Raw genomic sequence first — 12,065 nt, 5'->3', positions numbered from 1 at the left:
AGTTCCTCGGGCGTCGCGGCATGGGAAAATCAAAACATTCCACCCACTTTTGTGAAAATTTCGGAAAAGTTTCAGGTTAAGGAAAAATTCTGATATCAAAGTTTTCTCAAAAGATTCGAAATCAACACAGTTGCTTATTGCGAATTTTTGTTGTTGAGCTAACTTTTCAAATTATGCTGGAATGTTGAAAAATCTAACATTTCGTTCACTATGCATTGGGAAATTCCGATCATAAGATATCACGTGGACAGAAAACTGAATTTTTTTACCCCCTCCTCACCCAACGTGGACAAGCGTGGACATTTTGAAAACTTCTACCCCCTCCCCGGATGTCCACGTGGATAGATTTGAAATTGTTTTTATTTTCTAAATCTAATTAGACAGAAAACACTACTTCTTGCCTTTTTGTTGTTGAAATGGATGATTTAAAAAAAAAACGAAAAAGCATTTCCTGATATCAAATAATTTTATAAATTTTAAATTTCTTAACTTTCATATACATATATCATTTGCCTTCGAGTGGCTACTAGTTGTTTAAACTTAAACTGGAAAGCTGTGCAATTTAAGATTTTGATATAAACATCTTAACATTTTTTCACCTTTAGAAAATATTTTGGAAGTATGTATGTCCAAGTGGACATGACCAAAACTCCTACTCCCCTCTCCGTGGACAAGCGTGAACATTTCCATACACCCTCCTTTTCATAAGTTGTCCACGTGGTATGTGAACGGCCCCATATCGGTTTAAACAATTCGTGCCACATTTGATTTTGTTGGAAATTTTTTTTTTGTACGCATGCACTTCGGTAGTAATTTTGGAACAAGTTTTATTGCCAGAAGCCTTGCTTAAATATACTTTTGATGAGTAAGTGTTGTATTTTGTTTCTTTGAACAGATGTTTGGTTCAAATTTTAAAGTGTTTAATAGTAAAATAACAGATTATTTATATAGATATAAATAAAAAAATCACAAATGCTGAAGTTTTAAAACAAATGCTTTCATACAGCATTTGAAATTCTTAATTAATTTATGGAATGATATGATAACCAGAGTATTAAGGATCATTTTTTACATCAGCAACGTTTTAATTTAAGAATATGACATGTTTGTTCCCTTGCATGTTTATGTTATGTAGATTATCAGCGAATTTTTACATTATAACTTTATTTGCTAACTCAAATTATGCAATTATTAACTTTAAATTTCCCAATTATGAGTATAACAAGTTAGACGTGAGCCAAAATTGCTTGCAAGTATTCTTTAAGCCGTGCTGCCAAAGAGACAAAATTGGTCACTCATTTTGCTTGCGCGAATCACTCACTGCTTGCGCATTTAACAGCAGTCCCGAAAACATAAAAAAAAACGGAGCAGTTGAGCGAGAACGAGCATCGTCATACCCTTGCCTTGCCTGTTCCCAGTAGGAAGTAGCGGAGTGTCGAATGGGCAATAGAAGAGATGTTTTGGGATACCACAACACTAGAGATAGATAGCACTTGTCTCAACTCGGTTCGGCTGGTGGATGTGAATGGACCGAGTGTGGTTGAGTTTTCCCCCATTTAGGAGCATAGCCGTTGTTATTTGTTAGGCGAATACGGGTCAATCGCGCATTCCAGCCGACGACGACGACATCAGTCAGCAAACAGGGCATCCCCCGGTAGCCGTTCCAGAGTGCCAACCAGTATCGTCGTGAACGTTCTCGGAGAAACATTACGGAGCAGTCCCGGTTTTTAAAGTATTCGGACGTTCCGCGCGCGCATTCTCTGCCTTCTATTTTCTCGATACTTGAACTTTGGTGTGTTGTTGTGTGTGCTGACGCCTCGAGTGAGTGAAAGTATTTCCGCAACGGGGGTTTGGGAGCGATTTGCCATTTTGGCAAAATGTTGTTGCCCTTTTCGTTATCCTTTCTGTTTTCGTTTGGTAGCGCGTAAGGAATCTGGGTGAGGACTTTCCACAAGGCTTCAATCGGTGGTTCATCTCCCGGGGGACGGGTTCTCGATGCAAAATGCAATTTTGGTAGCCCAGCCAGGCGAGATAATTGAGTTTTGCTGTTTGGCGCCTATGTTTTTTTTCTGTTGGTTTGTGAAGTTCAACGTTCGGCTGCTGTCTTTTAGAGTCGAATTTGTGAAGCTAGTGATGGTTTGTTGAGGATTGTGGATAATTTCCTCTAGTCAACGTCCGGAAATTGAATTCGGTTCCGGGCAGAAAAAATTGGCAAATTGGATCTCGATCGGTTCGGGACCTGATCACTTTTTCTCGAGGAGAAGGTGTGGCAAAGGGTCGGGGTGAATGTAAGGCGGTGGCTAAAGTGTAATGTAGTACAACGCAACGATGTGACGAAGGTTTCTATATCGGCATTTTTGCACGAAACTCGTGCGCTGGAGCCTTTCGAAGGCGTGAGTAAGTGAGCAAGTGAATGTGGGAAGTGGAGCAAACAGGCAAAATTTGCCAATGTGTTAGTGTTATTGATGCTGTGATAACCGACCCCCCAGCCTCAGTGCAAAAAACACACACCAGCCTGATTCCCGAAAACTACGGTTCGTGAACGGTCTTCTTCCTTACTCTGAACGTGAGTGAAAACAACAACCAGGAAGTAAATTGCTACTCTAAACTCTCACTTGAGTGAAAGTGTTCCGGTACGTTCTCACGTACCGTTCATTGACTGGGCCCTCCTCACGAAGCCTTTTTTTCCTAGTATCAGCAAAAACACCTATTCCACCAGATACAAGATGGACAGTTCCCCGGATTTGTCCCTAAAGCTGCGGCGAGGTTCTAGTGATTCCCGAGATTCCTTCTACATGGACTTTGCCCAAGGAATCGACTCGGACATAGACGATGTGGGAACTGGGGCAGTGCCTCCAGCAGTTGAAACGCCATCGACAGCCGGTGGCAGTATTGCCACTCCCAGCACCCTGGGTCCGGTAACGGCTAGCAGTACGGCAAGCATTCCGGATGTGACGGTCATGTCTGCCTGTGGCACTTCCCATCATTCCGGTGCCGGCATCATACCGGAAGATCCCGAGGATCTGGAGGAGGATCAGGACGATTCCGGGGAGCTGGAACCGGTTCCGCCGCCCATGCCGGATCTGGCAGATCATCCGTCGATGAGTGCTGGATTTACGCTACCGATTTTACCCCCTCTACCCACGTTAGATATAGATGAAAGGTAAGTTAAAAATTTTGTTATAATATATTCTTTGACTTGCAATGACGTACTCATTTCAATAAAATAAAACCTATAATTTCAACAAACGAAAATGACTTTCCACACACAGATGTGTATAATGTGTCTTAAAATTCCGCCTTCCTAGCATATGATTTGTATCTTGGTTGCATTGGCTTTGTGGTATTGTTTCGTATTTCAGTAGCACATAACAACAAATTAAAAATGTTATTTTAATTTTATCAATAAAATCTGGTGAAATGACAAACCAGTCCAATGTCAAATGACAATGTAAAAAAAAGTTTTTGAAATCAAGAAAAAAAAATCAAGGAATGTATCTCGACGAACTTTGGGCTGTAAAATTCTGAAATATTGAAATACTTTTTTAAATCAAAGAATATTTTGAACTTTTTTATATGTTTACTAGCTGACCCGGTGTGCTTTGCTACAACTTCTAAAAAAAAAAAATGGAAAATGTTTTTGTTTCAAATGAATTTTCGATATCTTGACAATGAAAACTTTCACATCAAATTTTTATTGGAATACAAAGATGATTAGATTCTCTGAAATGATTTTTTAAAAAACTTGATCTGAAATTGTTTTTCAATAATTTTCTCAAATTTGATATTAAGTACTCGGTTTTATTTGCCTTTCTCCCTTGCAGTTTTCGTACTCGAATACCACTTCTTTCAAATTTGATCCCATTTGTTGGATAAGTTCTCGAATTATACCAGAAATTGTGCGAAACTGTTTTTCCTCGCTCTTATCCCTCACTGGAAGGTGACAATAGGGTGTTTTTTAATAACCGTAGAACTATTTTTCGTACCATTTTCCTCTCCCCTGTAAAATTTGGTCAAATTTATTTGAAGAGCTCTTGAATTTATCAAAACAAACGTATGGCACCTCTCTTCTCTTTTTTCTATCCAGTGAGGAAACAAATTCACCTAAGTAATATTTTTTTGAATTCAAATACTTTTCTTAATTTGTTACCATCTACTGGATTAGCACTCGAGTTATTACAAAAATTGTATGGGAGCTCTCCTTCCCCCCTATCGAATTAGCGAACGGAGGAAGAAGCCTTAAACAATCCTCGAAAAAGAAAAAAATCTATTGAAATACCCTCTGCTGTTAAATTTGAATAATACGTTCTCGAGTGATAAAAAGTATAGTAAAAAACCTCCCTCCTCCTTCCACTCTTTCCGTTGAAGTGCGAGAGCAGTCTCGAAACATAAAAAAATATATTTCTCGCACTCCAATACTTCCATGATAAGTTTGTTTTTTGTTCGATTAGTTATGTAAAAACTTAACTCGTAGCCGTTTATCTTCCTTTGTTAAATTTGGGTTCATTTGCATGATTAGTTATCGAATAATGCATCAAATTGTAAGTAAGACCCCCTTTCACTCCTTTTTATCTCCCCAATCGAAGAGGGTGGAGTCCCAAATAATAATATTTCTTAGATATTTCTTATACCCAAATAACCCCCCTGTAAAATTTGGTTCTATTTGCTTTATTAATTTTCGAATTTTGCAAAAAATAAAGAGAAGGGAGGTCCCTCCTCTTTCCCTGGAAGGAGGGAAGAGCCTCAAACCATCTTTAAAATATTCTTCCTACTCATGTACCCTCACTTGCCAAATTTAGTTCCGTTTGCTTGATAAGTTTTCGAATTGTGCGGAAAATTGTATAGAAGACCCCCTCTCCATTTCCTATTTCCCCAGTGGAAGAAAGGAGAGGTCTCAAACCATCATAGAAACTTTCCTCGTACCGAAATACACTCCCATAAAAAATTTGGTTCCATTTGCATGATCAGTTCTCGAGTAATGGAAACTTATTAAATTTATTGTAGAGACCCCCTCATCCCTTCCAGGGATAGGGAGGGGTTCCAAACCATTATAGAAACCTTCCCCGGCCTCCAATACTCTTATCTGCCAAGTTTCAGGCAAATCGGTCCATTAGTTTTCGATTCTATAGGGAACAGACAGGCAGACAGACAGACAGACAGAAATCCATTTATATATATATATAGACTAACTGACCCGGTGTGCTTTGCTACACCCTTCAAAGAATTATATTTTCAGAAATTATTCAAATTTTCATTGTTTTGTTAGTATTATTTTAGAACAAATTATTTCATAATTCAAAAGCAACCGTTATACAATAGTAGCTAAAGCTGAAGTTTCGAATTGAAACACAAATATGACTTAAATCCTTTCTTTCCCTCTCTACACTGTAAAACGTGAGGGTCTATAACAATCGTAGAAAAATATCTCGTAACCAAATACCTTTCCATGCCATATTTGTTTCCATTTGTTGGCTTCGTCAGCATTTATTGAGAAATTATGCTAACCTAATTGTATTTGGCTCACCTCCCTTCCCCTAAGTACCTACTCACTGAAAGGAGGATGGTGTGTCAGATAATCATAGAATCATAGTTTTGTCCATTCCTCGGATTTTACCCAAATATCGTTACCCAAATATCGTTACCCAAATTCGGTTCCATTTGCTGTTGAAGTTCTCAAGTTATGCAGAAAAACTGTATGAAACTCCCCTTCCTCTTTCCTTTTTCTCCACTGGAAGAAGGAAAGGGTCTCAAACAATCATTAGAACATATCACGTTCCCAAATACCCGCCCATGTCAAATTTGGTTCCATTTGCTTAATTAGTTTTGGAGTTATTTAAAAAATTATGAATTATCCCCATTTATATCACCTGGAAAGAGGGAGGGGTCTCAAATAACCATTGAAATTTTTTTGGTATCTAAATACTTTCCCATTTAAAATTTGGTTCCAATATCTTGATTAGTTTTCAAGTTAAATGAAAAATTCTAAGGTAGCCCTTCTCCCCCATGCCTATAAGCCCTCTGAGAAGAGGTAGGGGTACCTTATATTCATGGAAATATTCGTCGCTCCCAAATACCACCCCATGCCAAATTTGATACCATCTGCTTGATTGGTTTTCGAGTTATGCAAAAAATTCTTTTTTTATTTGGGAGCTATCTCCCCCCCTTCATGAGAGAGGAACCTTCACCCTGCCTCCAATACCTTCACCTGCCAAGTTTCACGCAAATCGGTTCAGTAGTTTCCGAGTCTATAGGGAATAGACAGACAGACAGACAGAAATCCATTTTTATACATATATATAGATTTGCTTTTTTAATGTGTTCAATACTTTGCAAGTCAACTGACAGATCCACAATTTCTTTCACGTTCTACATTATTGATATTTGTTTTTAAATTGAATTCGATTTCATAAATTTTCAACTTAAAACTGCATGATTTACTTTTGTTTAATTCATTCGCAGGTCTGGGTTGCTATCATGGATTTTCTATTTTTCAGTATAATCTAAAAACGTTTATTTCATTTGTCGTAGTTAATGAACTTGAGAGTAAGATTTGATTTTCGCATTTAATGATTGAACTCTTGTATCCAAACAAGATAAAAAACTGAAACCAGAATCCAGATCTGTCATAACACATTTTTTACTGATAACATTTTTACATTTCAAAAATGTATTCTTAACATGTATAAGTTGATTTTTTTATGTTAAACTCTTAAACTTCAATGTAGTTTTATAACTTTTCTTTGAACAATGTTAAATTATTTACTGTTTTAAAGTGCTTTCACGAAAGCTAAATTTCACATATTTTTTTTTATTTGTTAATAAAACCTATATATAAATGGATGTATATCTGTACGTCTGTTCCCTATAGACTCGGAAACTTCTGAACTGATTTGCTTGAAACTTGGCAAGAGGGTGCCTTCGAGGCCGGGGCAAGTTCTTATTATAGTTTAAAGCCTCTCCTTCATACTGAAATTGACCAAGATAATTTTTTTCATAACTTGAGAACCATTCAAGCAAGTGGTACCAAATTTGGCATGGAAGAGTATTTGAATATGAGAAATATTTCTATGAATATTAGGTTCCTTTCAATCTTTCGATTAAAAAGATAGCAAGGGTAGAGGTTATATGCTTTAACATATCATATTAACTCGAGAGTAAATCAATCAAAAGGTACCAGATTTGGCATGCGAGGGTTTTTGGGTACGACAAATGTTTCAAAGATTTTTTGAGACCACTCGCTTCTTCCAGTGGAGAGAAAGAAAGGGGGAGGAGAGCTTCCAAACAATTTCATTGCATTATGCGATAACTATTCGATCAAATGGAACTAATTTGGCAAGTAAGGATTTTGGGATATGAAGAAAAGTTAAATGATTGTTTGAGTCCCCTCCTTACTTGCATTGAAGGGGTAGGAAGAGGGGAGAAGGGCCATACATTTTTTTGAAAATAATCGATAACGGATCAATCGAGGGGATTAAAATTTGGAAAGCGAGTGTATTTGTGTGAACGAAATGTTCCCAAGATGGTTTTGAACTGAAAGGGGGAGGAGGCTCCTATATTATTTTGTGCATAGCTGGAGAAATAATCTAGCAAATTGAACTAAATTTGGCATGGGAGGATATTTGGAATGGTTCTTTGAGACCCCTCCCTGATCCCAGTTTTCAAATAAGATGAGATCAAGTTTTAAAATAAAAGATTGATAAGGTACCTTTTCGATTTTGGAATACTCGCGTACACTTTAGGTTAACAAAATCGAGTTGGGGCGAAATCAAACTGGTTTTGTAATTTTGTTCTTTTACTGTGGAGAAATTAATCCAACTGTGTTAGTTGAAATTTCAGGGAATAGATTAGATAAAAAATGTTGTTGAAAAACATGCGCCATGTCTCCCATTTGACCGGGGACACACATTTAATTTAAAAAAAAATTATAATTGTACTTGAAAGCATAGAAGTTTATATATTTTTTGTAAATGTTTTTATTATGTGAAATAATTTCAATATCTTAGATTTTTTTTTGTAAATTTTCGACAATTTTCTTTGTTTTCCAAGCCATATTTGTCTTCTTGTATATTTTTCATGTTTGTCATTCTTTATTATCACATTCGTTATTGGTGTGAGTTGAAATCATTTTTTAAAAATATTTTTATAATTATCAGGCTTTTATAACGTTCATAGCTTTTGAATCATCATTAATCATAATTCTTTCATTATTATTTTTGTAACTGTTGTTACAAATAAACAACATTGAAGGGCTCTGGAATTAAAAACTAGAAATTTTTATTTAAAAAAAAATTGTTATTTTTCCAGAATTTTTTTTCAGATGTTTACAGGAATATCTTTATATAAATAGAAATCGAATATCATAATGAAGAATGAGAAATTTAAGGATTGAATATCGAACTAGATAACTAAAATAGTGGTTGAAATATTTTGGAAATGAGAACTAAGAATTGAAATTTGATAAGTGAAAACTAGAATAGAGGATGAAAAACTTCTATTCAGAAGATGAGAACTCGAAATTGCCAATTGAAAACAAATAATTCATAAAAACATATTCAGATTAGAACATTTAGATTGAAAAATTGAGAGTGAAAAATGTTGAAATTGAAAATTTCAAATTCAGCACTAATAACTGAAAGTACGACATCGAGAATTAGTAATAAGAATGAAGAATTGAAAATTCTAAAATAAGAATTATGAATTAAAAGTTAAGAATTGAGAATAGAGTATAGAGAAACGAGATGTACGATTCGAGAGTTCAGATAAAATTTTTAAAATTGTAAACTGGGATTGGAGGGCTAGGAACTAATAAAAATTAAATGAAAATGTAACATTAATTAGCGAGTTAATTATTAAGAATTGAGAACCGAGGATTTAAAACGAATTGAAAGTAGAGAAGGTGAGAAAAAAAGGGAATCTAAATATAGTAGGGAATCGATCATTTAAAATTGATTTTTCAAGATTTTTTCTCAATTTTCATCTCCCAATACTCAATTCGAGAGAGAGAATAAAAGATTGACATCTGCAAATTGAGAATGAAGTTTCAAAATTTGAGTATAACGAATTGAAAGTTAATAAAAAAATGAATTGATAATTCAGAATAAAGAAACAAAACTGATTGAAATATCTAGAGAGTTCATAACTGAGAATTGATTATTTTGAATTGAGAATTGATATTTAAGGGTTTAAATCTGAGTAGGGTGAGTGCTCCTACTTAGGACCTAGAACCTTCTTAAGTCCTAAAATGCCGAAAATTGTAAATAGTTCATTTTGCTAGCATTGGATTGCATAAAGATACTCCTATGTACACAATGAACTCTTATTCTACCATACCGCTTTTTGCCATAAAAGTCTTTCTGATAAAATTTTCAAAGTTTTTAAAAATGTACCTTCTCTCAGTGGTAAATCGAACAACCTCATTGGTGGGATGTTTTTTAAGAAATTAGAGTGAATAAGGAAAAATAACTTTCTTTGACTGTTCAAGCCAAAGTTTAAAGGGGAAATATTTTCAATGTGACGAATATGAACCATTCTCCCTAATTTTCCTAAAATAAATGAAAATCCAACGCAACCCCGGAAAATTTGTAAGGAGCGAACTATAGGAAACTTTCGACTTTGATGTACCATTTTTCGACCTAACATCACCAAAACTTCAATAACAAACAAATAAACAAAAGTGCGAATTTTGAATTGGAACATAATTCAGAACCAAAATTAAATATTCTCACATTTTTTGTCGACTTAACCCAAATAAACTACAAGTAACATACAAAAGTTTCAGCTCTTGTTTCGCTGATAGAGCTGACGGGGAATTAAAGTATTTGAGATATTCATAACAGAAATTTAAGTTTTATTTTATATTTTTCATGATATTATTTGATTGAAGATTACATTTTTAATGATTTTTATATATATTTTCGAAAAATCATACTTTTTATAGGAATTTTAGTTATAGGTCCAATGAAAGGCACAGGTTCAGTATCAAAATAGGAACAGTAGGTTCAAAGATGAAAATTTTGATCATCCATATCTTTGCAAATCTTTCAATAACGGCGAACCCTATGTTGAAAATTTTCATAGGAACTTGCATATAAGACACTATAAATTACTTTCTTGAAAGATATAAACCTTCAGTAAATTTATGAGAAAAATAAGAGTATCTAAACAACACCGCTTAAAGGGTCCAAAGTAGGGGAAACTAACCCTACTTAGCATTTCACACACGTATCTAACTTTTCTTTTCTTGAAAAGAAAAAAATAAAATAACCTAAACTCCAAAGCAAGTAAAAACAGTAGTGTTTAATCAAGCATGAACCTATTTTTGTGTTTTTTTTTGTGGGAATGAAGTCCAAACAACCGGTCTGAATATATTTTGAAATGTCAATGTGAACTTAATCATGCTAGATTTTTTTTTTATAAAAAATACTTGTTGAAATAATGTTTCAAAGTAACATCCACAAAGATGCTTTGACAGGTTGTTGGGAAATATATAACTATGAACACAATTTCCGCTTGAATGCTTACATCCTGGGGTGAACAGGTTATCACCGAACAAACGCTGTTTCGATATGGCGTTGGAAAACTTCTTCATATTTTTAAATATTTACATTGCAGTACAAACTTTATGAATAAAACAGTTTATTTTAAATTAGCTTCCCTAATGAACCATCAGTTTTTTTTAAAAATATTTTTGAGCGTTACCATACCACTCAAAAGTCTGCATGCATCGTCAAATATGAAACGATTGAATCGGAGACTAGCGTGTATGTTTAGGCAATTGTTTTAAATTGACTTCAGTCCGAATGCAGTAAGGGGGGATGAATCGGCCACCGGTAGTTATTCGCAATGTTTTTTGGTTGGGTTTGACCCAAATAACAACGAGCAATGCGAAACTACTCGCCAGAAGGGGATTCAAACGATCTTATTAAATGATAAAGTTAGTCCAGGTTGGACTTTTATTTCCCTATTTTTACCTGAAGAATACCGAAGGATTTCATTAGGATCCTCTTTTGATCCCTCGTTAAAGCTGGCGTCAGACGCCAGTGTTCGAAAAAAAGGCAACCGAAAGTGGGACTCGACAACGAAATACGTGGCTTGAATAAGATATAAACCAACCGTATTAAGAAAATTGACTTTCTACCTTTTCAGGGGATGGTTTTTGGTCCGAATTCCCATTGACTGATCATTCCCCGGTGTATCGTTTAATTTTACGAGAACAGTTAGATTGCTGCCGGTTGCCAGTATCTAGTGTCGGTAAGGGGGGATGAGTTTGACAGATGTTTATATCTCATTACGGCCACGGCACTGTCTGGTGCATATTCAATAGGTGAGGCTATTCCGATGAGATAAGGGCAACACTTTTGGGTGTTTTTTTTTATTGGAGCAATATTTCGGGGCTACATTTGCGTGGAGTTTTGCATTTCGACATCAACTTGGGAAAAGTATCGAAGAGCACGGAACGTTTTTATCTAGCGTGTACCAAATTTTACGGGGTTGAACATTTAACTCAACAAATTATTACACAACATTGTAGAACAGACCGGTTAAACCTTTTTTTTTTTTAAGGGATAAAGCTAAGCTTTCCAGATTGCTCAGTTTAATACGAGTTTGCCCGGATATTTAAGGAAAAGCTGCCCACATTTTATCCGGATTTCTTTTTAGATTATTTGCAAAACTAAGCGTAATAAAATATGTTGAGTTGTTAAATCTTTTGGGTGCAAAAACAAATTATTCAGAACTATTTATTTCCTGTTTCAACAAGAAGTTATTTTTCAAGTGCATGTCTTATTTAATTTTTTTGATTTCTTCTCTCTTAATATTGTTAAATTTTGCCAGATTTTTCAAAAATAATGATCGGAATTGTCCGGCCTATATACGTTTTGAAAAAAAAAAAATGGAATGTTTAGGTCTAGCACTTGTGAATGTTGCCGAATTTATCCACGACTGCTCCTCCATCCTGTACTACAGCAATTCATTTATAGTACTGAGTTGAAAAAAAAAAACGGAAAAATGCTATATTCTTAAGATCAACCTTTCCAAAGTCCTCTCCTCTTCAACTCATCAGCAGC

General features: G+C 35.1%; 1 protein-coding gene across 2 annotated transcripts in view; it reads left to right on the top strand.

Annotated features, from left to right (window-relative positions):
• The first annotated feature begins 1,647 nt into the window (after nucleotides 1-1,647).
• Nucleotides 1,648-12,065, top strand: part of LOC129738824 (proton channel OtopLc) — a 53,335-nt gene continuing 42,917 nt past the window's right edge. Inside the window, exons 1-2 of one of the 2 annotated variants that reach the window (XM_055730134.1) lie at nucleotides 1,648-1,821; nucleotides 2,693-3,163. In XM_055730134.1, coding sequence (XP_055586109.1) covers nucleotides 2,727-3,163 — 437 coding nt within the window. In that variant the 5' untranslated portion in view covers nucleotides 1,648-1,821; nucleotides 2,693-2,726. Of the gene's footprint in view, nucleotides 2,634-2,692; nucleotides 3,164-12,065 lie in introns of both variants that reach the window. The other variant, XM_055730125.1, reaches the window with a different exon arrangement.

The sequence above is a fragment of the Uranotaenia lowii genome, chromosome 1 (genome assembly GCF_029784155.1).
Source record: "Uranotaenia lowii strain MFRU-FL chromosome 1, ASM2978415v1, whole genome shotgun sequence".
NCBI classification, from domain to species: Eukaryota; Metazoa; Arthropoda; class Insecta; order Diptera; family Culicidae; genus Uranotaenia; species Uranotaenia lowii.
This window is presented reverse-complemented; position numbering and strand designations above follow the sequence as displayed.